This window comes from Choristoneura fumiferana, chromosome 28 (genome assembly GCF_025370935.1).
Source record: "Choristoneura fumiferana chromosome 28, NRCan_CFum_1, whole genome shotgun sequence".
NCBI classification, from domain to species: domain Eukaryota; kingdom Metazoa; phylum Arthropoda; class Insecta; order Lepidoptera; family Tortricidae; genus Choristoneura; species Choristoneura fumiferana.
Window position 1 is genome coordinate 2103594 of NC_133499.1, and position 17140 is coordinate 2120733.

The following is a 17140-nucleotide window of genomic DNA, read 5'->3' on the forward strand; positions in this document are numbered from 1 at the left end:
TAAAAGTTGCTGAACTAATGTTGTTCATATAACCCTATCTAATGTAATGTTCAAAATATAAGTATAATAGGTTAATATCTGGCTAATAGCCAATGTTTAAGGATAGAATAATAATATCTGGCTAATAGCCAATGTTTTTGTACGCCAACTGGCAAAATATAGTGCAACACGAAAAAATTTAACATTTCTGTATTTATGCAGCCATCACCTGTTTCTTAAATTAAACACTTTTGACTTTTTGACTTTTTGAATTATTGCATAGTTCTCATAGGATAGATAAAAAAAATCTTTTCGTTGCGGGCAAAAGACATCACATATTATTATGTTTTATCGAAATCGGTTCAGCCGTTTCAAAATCATCAGCTCTTTTGTTCGCTGTGGTAGGAATCTTAGACGCATGATGGGTAGTATGCTATATAACTATGCAAGATTATGGAATTCTCGGCCTGATGCTGCAGCCAGGATATCCAGAACACTAGTAGGTACACTCTTAGTAAAACCATCAGTATTTGATTCTACATACAATGCAATGGTGGCAAAAGTATGAGCTGATGCTGCAGACAGGATATCCAACACACTAGTACACTTTAAAAAAAAAATATACCAGTTTAAAAAACATGAAATAAAAAAACTCAAATTAAAAATTTTAAAAACCCCCGACACAAAAAAAACGGCAGCAAAAAATAAAAAACGCCGCCAAAAAAGACAACTAAAAAGTAAAAAATAATTATGCACTACCTACCTAGCTGTTGCCCGCGATTTCATCTGCGAAGAATTCGTTTTTCCCTTTCCCGCGGGGACTGCCGATTTCCCGCAAAATTAGCCTAAGTTAATTTAGTATAAGTACCTAGTATTTTTTTTTATCTAAGCGTCGTCGGTGTCGGGGGACCGCTAAGGTTAATACATAAACGAATGTCCTTGTTTGTATTATCTGAGGTAGTGCATAATTATTTTTTACTTTTTAGTTGTCTTTTTTGGCGGCGTTATTTTTCTTTTCGACGTGTCTATCCACCCTCACCGTACCGTTCATATGAACGTCTTGGGTAAAATGGCTCGTTTTATGCTCTTGTTGTACAATCTACTATTCATTTTAACGCTCTGCAGCAAAAATTGTCTCTAGCTAGTCAGAACGCGGCAATAGCCATTGTTGTCACGCGGCATTGCAATATCATCGACGATTATACATAACTAAATGCGTTGTTAGTGGAACTTGTGGATACAATTTGTTCCATGTGACCGTCTCTAAGACTGCCTTTATGATGAGATTAGCTATCGTATTTTTTTGTACCTAAAATATTTATTTTTGCCTGCCATCTACCGGGGAGTAGCAGTGTACGATTCTTATTTAATGTTCCAATAGAGCTAGGACATAAGTATTTTCTTATGAAACAATTTTTCAAATTTCGGTCCAAATCTATCTAGCACTGCATTATACGATCTAATTGATATAATTTATTGACATACATACAGACATTGTTTAAATACCATAATTATTTTAGAACTAAAAAATTAAAAAAAAATAAACTAAAAAAAAATATTAATTGTTAATAAACGCTTGCATGGAAGTATTATTTATTCAATATAACAAAAATATAAACAAAAATACATAATGAATACATGTAAATAACTACACTGCTTGTGCATACATACTACCATATCATAGTACTGTACTAATATTTTCAAAATTGAATTTAACTTACTTTAAATAAACTCATCAGAGGAACTCTAAGCACAATTCGGACCGCTTCATTCGCAATGTGATCTAGTTTCCGAAGAGCAAAATACTCGTCTGTCGTGTTGTCAGTTCAACTGTCAAAAACATGTAAAAACCAAAATTGACCCATACGTGATGAGTGCCCACGAACTATAACAAAATTACAGTTATAGCTGTATTACTAGTCAGTTAAACCATGAAATATAAACACTAGATAAGACTTATAACTCATTTCCTCTCAGAACAAACTTGTCCTCTGTTTTTTATCGTGTTTAAATTAAGTTTTATAATACGGCGCAATGGACGGGACTTGGGTGCTTATTTTGCTGGCACTGGTGATGCTGGTGGGATCCTATGTAGCTGGCAGTATACCCTTGAATGTCAGCATGTCTGAGGTACGTAAAACAAAGTTAAACTTTCAGTTTTACAATAGTTAAATGTAATTTAAAAGGGCAGAGTCAAGCGCACTTTTAACATCTGTTGTGTTCGTATTTTTCTGTTACAGTCTGTTTATTTGCAATGATTGCAATATTTTGTAATAGTTTCGCAAGGGAACAGTCAAAAGAGTTGCTTAGTTTCATTTGAACGTAATGTTAACTGATGGTTTTGCTGTATTAACAGTAAAGATATGATTTCAATGCAAAAATTCTAGTACTTTTTAGAATGAACTCAATAATGGTGATTGAAGCTAAAACTATTTGCTGAATGTTACTATATACTACTAATGTTATAAAAAAAATTAAGTTGATTAGTTTGTTTGAGTGCAGGGGTAGTCTGAAACTAATGAACCAATTAAAAATAAAGGTTTAGTAAAAAATATTGTTTATTTTAACTTTTCGCTGATATTGTCTTCCTTCAGTCTATCTACATGTTGTTACCAAATTTCAAGTCAATCTGGTAATTTAAATGAACTAATACAAACTGTGCAAGTTACAGTATGATTACTGGGAGTTAACACTTGACATGGGCGTGCCATCAGTCAATTTTCAACTTTGACGTCATACAAATAAAGCCATTTTTAGTATACCGCTACCCACATTTACAGATTATGTAAAAACTATTTTATTTGTATGACCTCAAAGTTGAAAATTGACTGAAGGCACGCCCATCTGTCAAGTGTTAACTCCAAGTAATTGTACTGTAACTTGTGTTGTGCAGAAACAATGGTGTGTGAAGTTCTCAATTTGTGCTGGGCCTGTGTGTGAACTACGGCCCAAGCCCTCACATTCTGAGAGGAAGCCTGTGCTTTGCCAAATCCAGATGCTTACAATAAACTTATTTTGCGAGTTACTGCAACCCTCCAAAGAGGGTGTGGGTCAACCAATTTTTTAACCTGGATGCAAAATGCTATCTCTGTCTGTGTGGGTTTATTAATATTTTGGCGAATAATGTTAGGCAAACTGTTTCATTTTGCAACTTTTCATTTCCCAACTGCTTAATATTTCTTTCTTTCTTTATAAAACTAACCTAACCTAACCTAATCTACACAACAATATTTAGAGTTTGTGAAATGAAAAGTTGCGAAATGAAACAGGTTGCCAATAATTACGTCTTGCGAAGAGGCACTTGTAAGTTAACTTTTAACCCCTGATGCAAAAAGAGGGGTGTTTTAAGTGTGACCGCTATGTGTGTCTGTCTGTCTGTCTGTCTGTGGCACCGTAGCTCTTAAACGGGTGGACCGATTTGAATGCGGTTTTTTTTTCATTGAAAGCAGGTTCTTAGACATGTTTTATCAAAATCGGCTTAGCCGTTTTTGAGATATTGAACTTTGAAGTGACAAAGTCGGGGGTTTTCCAACTTTTTGTTGGTTAGGTTATGTACCTAATAGATATCTACCTAGTTACCTATTGTAGGTAGGTATTGTAAGTGATATTACAAAACAGTCGCGGGCCGCAAGAAGCTGGGTCACGGGGCGCGCGTTTCCGAGCCCTGGTCTAGAGGATGTAACCATGACAACAAGGTACAAAATAGTTGATAGACCAAACGAGTTGGACTAAACAAAACCTTTGTTTGTAGGACAAGCTGAAGAAAGTGACAGTGTTTGGGGCAGGCCTGCTTGTGGGCACGGCCCTGGCTGTGATCATCCCTGAAGGCGTCCGCTCGTTGTTCAGCGAGCGCTCCGCCCCAACAGTTGTCACCAAGGACTTCACAGCGCAGCCGCCCCTGCATGAGGAACATGACTTGCACACTGTCATCGGGATCTCATTGGTGCTAGGTAAGTCTGATGATACTCATGCTAGTTTGCCATTCATCATTTACATATTCAATACCTCAAAAGGCTAAACCGAATTTAACGAAGATTATGCAAGTTCAAGTGCCAATGGGCGGGCTAAATCACTCAAAGAACAGGTAACTGTTGGGGAAGAAAAGTGTCGACCACGAAACAGAAGACGAAGCGCTGGCAGGCCTTCCACTAGGACTGACAACATTGTGAGTGTTATGGGCGACTAGTGGGTGCAAGTGTTGTTCATTGTGGCGTTCTAAGAGACATTTGTTCAACAGTGGACATTGTTCAGCTTATAATGATGTTGATGATGATAATAATAATGAAGACAACACAAAACAAGACATAAAAATAAGACGTATGTATTATTACTAACAAACTATGTATCCTGGTCTGCAATAATCGTGTTGTATATTTTAATAATAATAAAAATAAAACTCTTTTTTACTTCTCATGCTCGTAAAGTTCGTGTTTATGCTGGATGTAGGCGACATAAAATGACTTTTTATGCTCGAGTGCATAAAGTAAAATCTTCGTCTAAGACACAACAATCTTCGCAGACATTTCTTATGTAACAGAGTGGTCAAGACATGGAACAAACTACCAGAACATGTAGTCTCTGCACTGAATGTGAACCAATTTAAGAACTAGCTAGACCAACACATTAACAATACAAAGAATACTTGACCAAGGAACAGCTAGATGCAGGCACCTATTAGTTGCTTACAACTGCCTGCCTGATAATTTATATAATAATAATAATAATAAGACCAAGGTAATCAGGTGTCAACAGCCACAAATCAAAAAAGTTTCTACATGATTTTTTTAATAATTTTTAGTTTATATAACTAGAACTAGAAAAAAAAATACAATAATACATGAAAATAAAAGTTATATAGAAAGTGAACAATTGTTTCCACTGTTGCTATTTCATTTCCTCGTAATCTAAGTGGAAAGCAGAGTGTAAAACTCGAGCATTAAACCTATTTTCCCCTCGACGTCTATCCACCCTCGCCGTACCGGCTCGGGTGGCTATATGAACGGCTTGGGTAAAATGGCTCATTTTATGCTCTTGTTGTTCAATCTACTATATTGCCATAGTTTAAACAAGTGGATACAAAATACGCATATTATAATTAGGTACAAAATTGGTCTACACCTTGACAATGGGTGCCGGTCTCAGCAAATGCTGGCTTTAGTTTCCAGCGCTGGTTTTCAGCCCGGTCCCTTTGGCAGGGGTGGCTGTAACTAATACTAAGATATTAAAAATAATAGTAATTTAAAGGAGCGAAAGAAAAAAAAACAACAATAACAAAACACTGTGCAATCTATTTTAAATATGTGTGTGCGTGCGTGCGTTTTCATTTTTGTATTTATTTTTTGTCTTTTTTGTTTTTATTTGCTAAACCTTTTGTTGGGATAAATGATGATTATTATCTATTATTATCACACAATGCCTGTATAATATAAAACAAAATAAAGGTAACTAAAACTACATAAAACAAACTAAAATTATAAATAAAAAAGTTGCCCAAAATCACTGCCAGGTGGTAAGGTGCCCAGAAGGCTGGCAGCATTACCACGCTGTATTAAGCATTGCCCTTAATCTTTGTGCTAAGAAAAAAGCCAGCCCTCTGGTCACCCGAATCCGTAATCAATTTGGACGACAATGATTTAAAATATCAAAAGCACTCAAACCCCAAGGACCCATGGTTTCTCCCCCAAACGGCTCAAAAATGTAGGCACTACTGAGCTTTATTTGTTAGCTGTTTATTGTTTTGTTTTGATTTTGTTGTGTTTGTGTGTGTTTGTGAATGTGTTCTTTGTTTGTTTAAATAAAGCATTGTTATTATTACTATCATTATCACAGTGGGTCAGACAGACTGGAGGTGACTTAATCCGTACCTCCCTCAGGCTTCGTGTTCATGCTGCTGGTGGACCAGCTGTCTTCGCGGTACAACGACGCGACCAACCCGCTCGAGCGAAACATGACGGCCACCGTCGGACTGGTCGTGCACGCCGCAGGTACCTCATTACAAGCTTTTCTTCAACTTGCCCTGTTTATTAAGAGCGTTTATACCAGCTGAGCTGGCAACGTTGCATTTTTGTTAGTTTTTCTCGATTATTCCATAAAAATTGAATGAAAATTAATAATGTTGTCTGATAGAACACTTCTTAATATATAAGTTAATGTGTCTACTCCAATAATTATTCGTGTTAGACTTTTATATTCCTTAAAACGAATTAAGGTTTATGACCGGTTTTTAAAGGAAATGAAAGTTTATAACGAATAATTATTGGAGTAGACACATTAACTTATATATTAAGAAGGGTTTATCAGACATTATTAATTTTCATTCAATATTTATGGAATAATCGAGAAAAACTAACAAAAATGCAATGTTGTCAGCTCAGCAGCGTCTGTGGCACCGTATCTCTTAAATGGGTGGACCGATTTAAATGCGGTTTTTTGATTTGAAAGCAGATTTTCGAGCGATGGTTCTTAGACAAGTTTCATTAAAATCGGTTCAGCCGTTTTTGAGATATCGTCGGTGATGCTGCAATACCGCGTAACTAGCATTTTCCATAAGGTACAATTTTCACAGCACGAATACTCGTAGTACTGACATTGTAGTGTTCTGACAGTGAAAATTATTATGGAAAATGCTAGTTACACCTTTTTATTAACCCCCGACGCAAAAAGAGGGGTGTTATAAGTTTGACCGTTATGTGTGTCTGTCTGTCGGTCTGTGGCACCGTAGCTCTTGAACGGGTGGACCGATTTGAATGCGGTTTTTTTATTTGATAGCAGATTTTTTAGCGATGGTTCATAGACATGCTTCATCAAAATCGGTTCAGCCGTTTTTGAGATATTCAACTTTGAAGTGACAAAGTCGGGGGTTTTCCAACTTTTTGTTGGCTAGGTTATTTGAAATAAGGTTTTCTAGCGATGTTTCATCGAAATCGGTTCAGCGGTTTTTGATATATTTTTGTAAGAAAGTCGTGGGTTTTTTGTTGTTTAGTTTTAACCAAACAGCTTTAGCTTAGATTAGAAGGCGACATCATCGTCTCCGTGACAAATCAATAGGACGTGATAGCGCGCGCTGCGTACGCGACGCTTTGATAAGCGGCCGATAAAGCGTGGGTATAATTACAGCTAATTGTATATGTACGACTTCGTAATTTAATTACTAAATCGTATGGTTCAATCGCTTACTAAAATTTTTAATCTCCGACACGGTATTTGACAACTCCTGATTTTGCCATATCTTAATAATATTATGAAAATATAGATATACAGATAGTGTTTAGCGAAGAGAAAATTTACATCGGTTGAAAATTGGATTTAAAGTGATTTTTTGAAAAATCTAAATAACTATCTCTTTCTCAAACGCTTTTCTCTATGCAGGTAGTACCTATGGCGCTACTGGCGTGTGACGTCACATGCCAGTATGTCTTTCTCTGTCTAATCTTGAATTTCAAACTTATATAACTTTGTTATTTGTAAAGGTAGCTTAAAAATTGTTTTTCTATTCGATAACAGGCATTGTGTAGTCTTAATTTATAAAACATATACAAAATAGTCAAATACCGTATTAAACCAACTTAGAAAAGTTAGTAAAGTTGAAAAACCGAACAAGGTTAGGCCACTGGGTCAAATCTTGTAAGTTCATTTTGACCCACTTCCAGTGGTCGGATTGACTTGACATTTGATCTATATACTTACATATCTAAGTTGGATGACAGTGCAAGTACCTACAGACAACAAAAAGTATAGTCAGCAAAAAAAGCTTGTATTAAAAATGAACCAGTAGTCGGATTGTCTCAAAATTTGGTATACAATACAATACAATAACTCTTTATTGCACACAATACAGTAAACAGCTACAGAGAACACAAGTATATACATAGGATTTTCTAAGGTAAGCAATAGACGGCCTTATCGCGTCAGAGCGATCTCTTCCATGCAACCTTTACAATGGACAGAAATAAGGAATAAGTTTTAGCAGGTGGTGCAATTTACAGTAGATTGAGAGCTGTATCAAGAATACATAAAACTAACACATACAATACACATACCAACCAAATCTAAACAGATAGATAGGGAGATAGATACCATAACAACACATAAACTAACTATAACATTCATTACGCAAGAATGACAGTCCAGTGCTCCTAAGCATAGACTTAAAGATAGGCAAGGACTTTGCGCGCCTCAAGTCTATCGGTAGGGATTATGGTATACTTATGGTTGTACTTACTTAAATGCGTGACAATACAATAATCTGGTAGTGACATCCTGGTAGTCCGGCCAGGATCGTCTCCGCAGAACGGAACTCCTCAACGGTTAATAGCATCGATGTGAAATTTGATACGGAAATGTAGTTGGGATGGCAAAGCAAGTACAGTCAGCAAAAAACTTGAACAATATCTGTTTTGTTTTCCAGCGGACGGCGTGGCGCTAGGGGCAGCCGCAACGACCGCGCACGCGGACGTCGAGCTGATTGTGTTCTTGGCCATCATGCTGCACAAGGCGCCCGCCGCCTTCGGACTGGTCACCTTCCTGTTGCACGCGGGGCTCGACAGGTATGAGAGACAGAAAAAAAACATTTATTTACATACTGGTAAACTCTACCAATCGTGTTTTTACCTGACTGCGAAGAAGAAGGGGTTATGTGTTTGACACGTATGTATGTATGTATGTAGGTCTATTCCTATGTCCTCTCGTAACTACTCAACGGCTGAACTGATTTTGATAAATGATACGTCATTGGATTCGTCTTAATGACGCGACTGACACTGGGTACATGAAATTCTTAAAAAATCAAAATGGCGGATTTTGGCGCCAAATTGTAAGTTTTCAAAAAATGTTTTTATTCAAACCCATCGAGTGGGGTATCAAATGAAAGCTAATAATTAGCCCATTCTAAAAATATATGGGTTATAACCATTTAAATATACCATTTTCACAGAAAAGTGAGAAATAAAACAATAAATTTAAAAAATCAAAAAACCCGACTGCCTTAAAAAATACTAAAAAGAAGAAAACAAGTAGTGGGCTAGAACTTTGTTAAGTAGCTAACTTAAAGTTCAACAGTCGGGACCCGTTTAAATCGTGACGCTCAAAAATTCTTACCTAATGGGTCCCGACTGTTAAACTTTAAGTTCTAGCCCACTAGAAGACTTGTTTTGTTCTTTGTAGTATTTTTAAGGAAGTCGGGTTTTTTTTTTTTTTTAATTTATTGTTGTTTCTTTTCTTTTGTACAATAAAGAGTTTACATACATACATACGAATGTTTACCCGCGTTTTCGCTCGTTCGTTTATTGCTATCCCTCGGGAACTATGCAATTTTTCGGGATAAAATTATCCTATGTCGTTCCTTGGGGCTCAAACTATATGTATGCCAAATTTCAACTAAATCAGTTCAGCGGTTTAGACGTGAAGAGGTAAAACAAGCAAAACGAACTTTCGCATTTATAATACTAGTGTTTACCCCCGGCTTCGCATGCGTAAATCATTAGATACAACAGTTGTAGCAGTCACACACACACATTATTATTACGAACATCGACTCTTTTTAAAGCCCTCAGTCTTTGACTTGGGTATTTAATAGACTCTCGTTCGTAAATCCTTACTTGCCGCCCTTAACACACAATATAGTACATCCCCCCCCCCTTTCAGGAACCGCATCAGGAAGCATCTGCTAGTATTCTCGTGCGCGGCGCCGCTGCTCGCGCTCCTCACATACTTCGGCATCGGCAACGAGAGCAAACAGACGCTCAGCGAGTTCAACGCCACCGGTAACATATATACTAGCTTTTTTTCCTGTTTTTGTTGAGGCTTTGAACACTCCAGGTGATCATGTCAGCCTAATGGGTGCTTGCTCATTTTCCCTACGCAAGGGACATATTAAAAACCGGCCAAGAGCGTGTCGGACACGCCCGAAATAGGGTTCCGTAGCCATTACGAAAAAATTAATTAATATTTTTCAAAGGGTATTTTGCTATTTACTCTTAAACTACTAATAATTCTCAATAAAACTTAACCGTTATAGTTTTCCTTGTAAGTTTGATATACTTAATACCATCCTGAATTGTTTCAATTTTTTCCGTCCACCGGTTTTGAATTTAGATTTTTTTTTAATGAAAATTTGCACTTTATAAAGTTGAATACGTTGCAAACAAAATCACTGAATTGAAAAATTGTTCTTGCAACCCCTAATGGTTTTCAAAGACCTATACAACAGTACCCCACACTACAAGGTTGGATGAGAGAAAAAAAATCACCCCCACTTTAAGTCTATGGGAGGTACTCTAAAAAAATTGTTTTTTCCATATTTTATTGTACCATTTTGTCGGCATAGTTTACATATAGGTATTCATGCAAAATTACAGCTTTCTAGCATTCATAGTCCCTGAGCAAAGCCGCGGACGGACGGACAGACAGACAGACAGACAGACATGGCGAAACTATAAGTGTTCCGTTTTTGCCATTTTGGCTACGGAACCCTAAAAGTGGTAAATGCAAATGGCTTTGTCAAATGCTGGCTCTGAGAGCCAACAATACACCTGGCCATTGTGCATGGGGCCCAAACCCCCAAGAACCCTTCTCCTCAAGTCTCAGTTCCGAGCACGTTCCAACAACAAATAGGACAAGTCTTCTACTTGATGGTGGTGATGGTTTAACTCTCAGCACATACTAGCTTACATAAATAAATTATTGTTATGTTTGTATTATGCATATACTAGCTTTTGCCTTACCTACTTTTTGAAAAAATAAATCTTTGACTTTGACTTTGCCCGCTTCTTCGCCCGCGTAAAATTTGGTTATCGCGCGCTGTTCCCTCGGAAGCTGTGTATTTTCCGGGATTAAAAATAGCTGTCACTGTCTCAAAAATCACGTCGACCCGTTGCTCCGTTTCAATGTGAAAGACGGACAAACATATAAACACACAAACACACACACTTTCACATTTATATTTAATGTTAGTATGGATTTGTATGTAGTAGCTTATTTCTTATAACAAACTTATATAGATAGATACATGCTTAAATACATATTAAACGTCCAAGACCCGAGAACAAGTTTGGGTGGCTATATGAACTTCTTGGGTAAAATAAGCTTTTTGTAAAAAAAACATTTTTAATACAAGTTTATTGCATGAAAAACCAGTAAATGACCAGCACTGGCGAAACGTAAGTAAAAATTAATTGAAATTAACAAAAAGATTCCCTTTTAATTTTTAATAAAGCTTTTTGCTGGACTGGTTTACTAAACTTTTGTCAACCACCCTATCGTCACCTCACTAAATTTTATTTAACCAAATAATTGGCTGCTGGAGGCTGTATTAATTTACCCTCTCGTACCCTCCTCGTGTTGTATTTATTAGTTACGGGGCATTTATATTCATTTAAATAATAGTTTTCTAAAGCAATCAGATACTTAATTTTCATCTCGACACGAAACTTACTGCCAAATTTCAAGTCAATCCCACTACTGGCAGTTGGTCGAATTTAACTTTCAAAATTTCATTACAGACAGACAACGGGACAGGTGAAACTAAGTAAAAGCTTGTAATAGCTCGTTTTATGGTCTCGTCGTACAATCTACTATTTGTTTCCAGGCATAGCCATGTTATTCTCGGCCGGCACATTCCTCTACGTGGCGACGGTCCACGTGCTCCCCGAACTTACGCAACAGTCGCACACGCACGCGCTACTGCCCTCCCAGGAGGGGGGCAAAGGGTTCGGCGGGCTGCCCCTCTGCGAGGTGGTAATACTGGCTGTGGGCGCGATGTTGCCGGCCTTCCTTACCATGGGACATGAGCATTAGAGCTTGGAGAGAGATTATTGCAAGAAAAGAGTTTTCTGTAACATATCGCTAGATGGCGCCACCGAAATTTGTAGGTAATGCCTAATGCCACAGGAGTTGAAGTCACGCACACAAGAACATGTCATGTACCTAATGACAGCGGGATTTTGACATTCACTCATTCATTTCAGGACGCGGCCGCATGAAATCGCTCGACGCTCGTTTCCAGTGTTAAATCTGGGCACGTGACATACAGCGATAAAGCTGAAAATGTTGAGCTTATCGCAAAAACACTGTTACCTATTTATTTTTTTCATTAACTCCAATTACTTTTATTTGTACCACTGCCACGACTGCTACTAGATTAAGAAATCAGCTACCAAGGCCAAGATCGTTCCTGCAAGAAGCCATCTTGTCGCTGCTGCTCGACGCGGCGACTTGACACTACTTTTTTGAGTCGCGGGAAATTCAAAATCACCTTCAAAATGTGGTCACGTGACCAGATTTATCGCTGCAATCGAGCTACGAGCGACTGCATGTAGCCGCAGCTTCACTCGTTCATTAGGTACATGACACCTAATGACAGCGGGATTTTAACATTCACTCATTCATTTCATTCGTTCTCCTTTTATGCAATCAGTACTTCGTGTAACTTTGTGTGTAATCATTCACTTCAACTCTCATGGAACTACCTATGAGTTATTGCAAGAAAAGGATTTTGTGTCAGTAAGTTATCGCTAGATGGCGCCACTGAAAGGTAGCAGATAACTGTTGTCGGCGTTGGTAATAAAAAAATATTTGTGAACACTTTTGTTTGGCTGTGCCAATGAAATAACATAATTATGTGTAGTAAATAAGATTTCGACCGTTTACTTTTACAACCTCATATCTACCCGATTTGTATACAACAAATCAACACTCTACCAGACTTAATATATAGATGATTATAAAGCAATTCAATGTGGCCAGATACGAGGTTGACAAAGTAAGCGTCGATTTGTAACTCAGGCTGCCAAATTTTGGAATAAAATATGTAAGTATGACAAAATATACAGTGAAAAAATTAAGTGTTTATTAAAAATAGTAAAAAAAAATTAAACCCCTAAAGGCTACCTGCCACAGACATACGTGGGCGTCAAATTTATAACACGCGTCAAGGATTAAAAATAACGTGTGTGCAGAATAGGGATGTTGACACCATTAAAAAATAATTCGAAGACACAACTCCATATGGGAGAATTGTGTTTTGACAGCTCATGAAAAGTACGTCAATTGATTGGTGGTGTCAACATCCCTATTGTACGGCTGGATCTTGTACTATAAAGGATTCGCTCATTTGGCCTAAATACGTTTCGACTACAGTACTTCACACTGGCGTATCTAGGGTTATTTTCATTAGGCTGGCCTGGATTTTTGTTTAACCTTCACGTTTTGGCTGTCATCGCAACTCTAGCCGTCCTTGGCACTTGATCTGAACAAAGTCTAGAACCTACTTCCATATTGAAAGTGCAAGTCAACAGCTAGAGACACTATGATTGCCGAAGCTAAATGTCACATTTGTGGGTTCATATCGGCTCGCATAATTGTTGGAAGTCATAATGTTTGTCATAAGACTAAGTTGTCTAAGTTTGTTATACAATAACTAACCTAACCTAATCTATGGAGTCCTACATGTGACCATTTAAAATTTTCCGCAAAAATTTTCGGTTTCGACAGGGAAAAATTATGACTAACAACAATTATGACAAGCATTATTATGAATTTTAAAAATTATGCGACTAGATAACGATCGCTACGTTTATGCAGCTAGTAACTATGTACAGTACAGGGACTTTTGTATATTGTGTACATTCCATGTTGACAGCTGTGCCCCAAAGTTTTTAGTTTAGTGTAAGTCGAGTATTGTAAACAGAAAATACATACTAGGTGTTAATTAAATAACTGAAAGCCCTGAGTTTTGCGAAATTGATGTGCGAAATTACATTTGAAATTTGGCACGAGTGCGTGCATGAGTTTTACTGTCAAGGAAAACATCGTGAGGAAACCTCAATTCTGTCAGATACCCTCATTGGTTGACAAACCCACCAATGGGTCATCTGACGTACGACGTACATGATAATATTTGTATATAGTGATTTGTAAATCGACTTTTATCATAATTATAATTAGGTACATATGTGAATATGAATAAATCGCTTCTGATTATAACAATCTTTTATTTAACTTGCAATGTTCGTATTAAGTTTATTTGATAGTTGTGGTTTCAAAATTTGCATAACATTTATTGACCATTTCCATTTCCTGCTAATTATCCCATTGCGCTAGACTAAGTTCGGTGGCAAACAATGAGTTTTATTTGTTACATCTGTCCCACTTAATATTATAAATGCGAAAGTTAGTAAGTCTGTTTGCTTGTTTGTTACTTCTTCACGTCTAAACCGCAGAACCGATTCACATAATAATGAGGGCTATCGCGTATCATTTCGCCGCTAGAGGCGCTAGTGTAGCGTGAGGTCGGCGAAATGTCAAATCTCATAGTTTTTGGGTGAGCTACGCGGGTTTATTTATAATTAGAATATTTTTGTGAATTTTTTGCAATATCTGAAATGAATTATGGCAAATATGCGTTCCGGAGCAATGAATGTCTGTGTTTTGAGACAGTTTTGTCTTTCGGAAACCCTTTGTCCTCCCTTTAGCGGAACAAAACGGGATATGCAACACTATGGCATGCTCGAAATTTTTAATGGTCGGTGGTGTTAATATGTTTTATTTCTAAACTTTGTTTTCACACTTAATAACAGACTTTGAAAGCCATACTTAAAAACCTCACGCAACAGTGCGCCATCTAGTGAGACAAAAAACGATAGCCCTCATTAGTTAGAAAACATTTTTCCTTCCTTGAGGGGCGAATTTACTTTAGCGGCATAACTATCACGCTGTATTTAAACGCCATCTAGTGCTAAATAGCAGAACTAGTAATACAGCGCCATCTCTTGAAGACTGGTTGTAACATAATTAATAGCGCCATCTTGTGTTTAGTAGTTGTACTTGTTATACAGTGCCATCTAGTGACAAATAGCCGTACTGAAGTTTTACTGGCATCTATTGACGAGTAGAGCTAACTTTGAAGTACTGTTTCCACTACTCACCACTAAAGGGCGAATCATAAGGAACATTTTTTTTGTGTATAAATAATTAATATCTGGGCGACCGAACTCCGCTCGGGCTAAAACTGGGTACGAAGCGTTTTCTCAGAGATAAGACCAATCAAGATCGATTTTTCATCCCCGAAAACCCCTACATACCAAATCGCATCGAAATCGTTGGAGCCGTTTCCGAGATCTCTGAAATATATATATGTATAAACATATTATACACAAGAATTACTATTAGATTAGATAACACAAATAATATGGCATATTTTGTCACTTTTTAACCGACTTCAAAAAAGGAGGTTTTTCAATACGACTGCATGTTTTTTTGTGTGTTTTGTAACGCGATAATTCCGCCAATTGTGGACCGATTTTAATTTTTTTTTGTGCTAAAGAACACACTTCCGAGGTGATCCCACTGCCACCACGTCAAGATCTCATGATGGGATCCTAGAAAAATCGAGGGCAACCCTCAAATTTTATAAGCACGCCTCAAATTACAACCAAATCCCTTGCGGGGCCCACTCTTGTTAGCTTGGCCTGCTACCCTTTGACCACAACTCCAACAACAACAACCAGAAGTACAGTACAGTACAGTAGTCAGATTGAATTGAAATTTGGAATACTTATGTAAATCGCGTGGGAATACAATAGTCTAGTAGTGACATCCTGGTAGTCCAGCCAGGATCGTCTCCGCAAGACGGAACTCTTCAATTTGGTATGCAAATGTAGTTTGGGTGATAATACAAGTACAGTCAACAAAAAGTAGGTACAGTCAGCAAAAAAACTTTTATTAAAAAATTTTTTTTTTACCAAAAACTTATTTAACATCATTTAATTAATTGACCTAATGAAGGAAACCAACCGCAGATGGCCACGGAACATGTCAAAAACAAAGTAATGCTCGCGCGGCCATAAATGATCATGATATTAATATAAGTAGGTAAGTAAGCGAATAAGAAGAAGCTTTGTTAGTGATTTTTTCGAACTGATCTGATGCTAAGGCCGGAAGGTAGGCAATGGAACTCTGTTATACATTAAATTTTACAACAAAAAATTTAACCAAATACAAAAAATCATGAAAATAATTTTCTACCAGTCTGAAGTCGGTCGGTGCCTCAGCACGAGCCAGCAGGAGTGGAGCTATAGTCATCTACCTCACCTACGCACTATGTATTAGGCTTCAATCACTCGTGCTGAGGCACCGACGGTCAATTTTTTGTTATAATTTTTTTTGGCACGCTTTTTAGTGGAAATAATAAAGAAAGAAAATACATTTATTTAATGCCATAAAAACAAACATACAACAAATACAAGACATACATGACGCTAAATAGGTCCCCAATCAGCATAATCGAAGATACAATAGTTTAATATCAACTGCTCTTCACCTTTTACGAAAGATTGCTTTTTCCGATGCAGAAACGTTCATTATTGAGGAGTCCTGGTGCTTCACCGCCCGTTTTACCATATGCATGCATTACGAGGAGCATAAATTGCTTAGCAACTGTGTTAGAGTAATTAAAATTCAACTCGTGAGAGTACTAACTCCGACGGTCAACTGTGGTCTTCATCATCAGTTCCACTTCACCAAATTATTAATAAAGAAAAGTAAGATTGCGCCTAAAACCGTTTTCTGCAGAGGCTTAAAGAATATCGAGTTAGGTAATTTCAATAAAGATTTAGATTCCATTGACTGGTCGCGTATTGGTGGGTTGAGGGCGATAGAGGACAAAATTAATTTATTTAATTCGTTTATTATTGATCTTTTTGATACTCATGCCCCTATGGCCAAGCGTATCGTAAAGGAAATTTCAAAACCGTGGTTAACCGATAACATCCGACTTATGATAAGTATTCGTAATGAAGCACATGATAAATATCGCAAGACAAAAAAAGAAAGCGATAAACTTCATTATAAACAATTGAAACACTTGGTTAATTCTAGTCTATTTTATGAACAAAAGGCATACTTTGAACAAAACATAAACAATAATTTAAAAAATCCGAAAATTCTATGGAAAAATTTAAAACGTCATGTTGTTACTTTTAAGAGCGGTTCAGATTTGCCACAACAGTTTGATGACCCATTTATGATTAATTCCCATTTTCTCAATGTACCTGGTAATAAGTTCGTCAAGATTTCTACCTTAACTTATTTTGAATTTCATCGTCATGGTTCTCCCACTTTTAGTCTAACTCCTGTTAGTGAAAGTGTGATAGCTAAGCATCTGTTT

General features: G+C 37.1%; 1 protein-coding gene across 1 annotated transcript; it reads left to right on the forward strand.

Annotated features, from left to right (window-relative positions):
- The first annotated feature begins 1784 nt into the window (after positions 1-1784).
- On the forward strand, positions 1785-13956 carry Zip102B (Zinc/iron regulated transporter-related protein 102B). The gene is made up of 6 exons (XM_074109214.1): positions 1785-2109; positions 3731-3929; positions 5853-5963; positions 8387-8525; positions 9622-9740; positions 11564-13956. The coding sequence occupies exons 1-6, from the start codon at positions 2014-2016 to the stop codon at positions 11770-11772; spliced, it is 873 nt and encodes a 290-aa protein (XP_073965315.1). The 5' UTR covers positions 1785-2013; the 3' UTR covers positions 11773-13956.
- The last annotated feature ends 3184 nt before the right edge of the window (positions 13957-17140 follow it).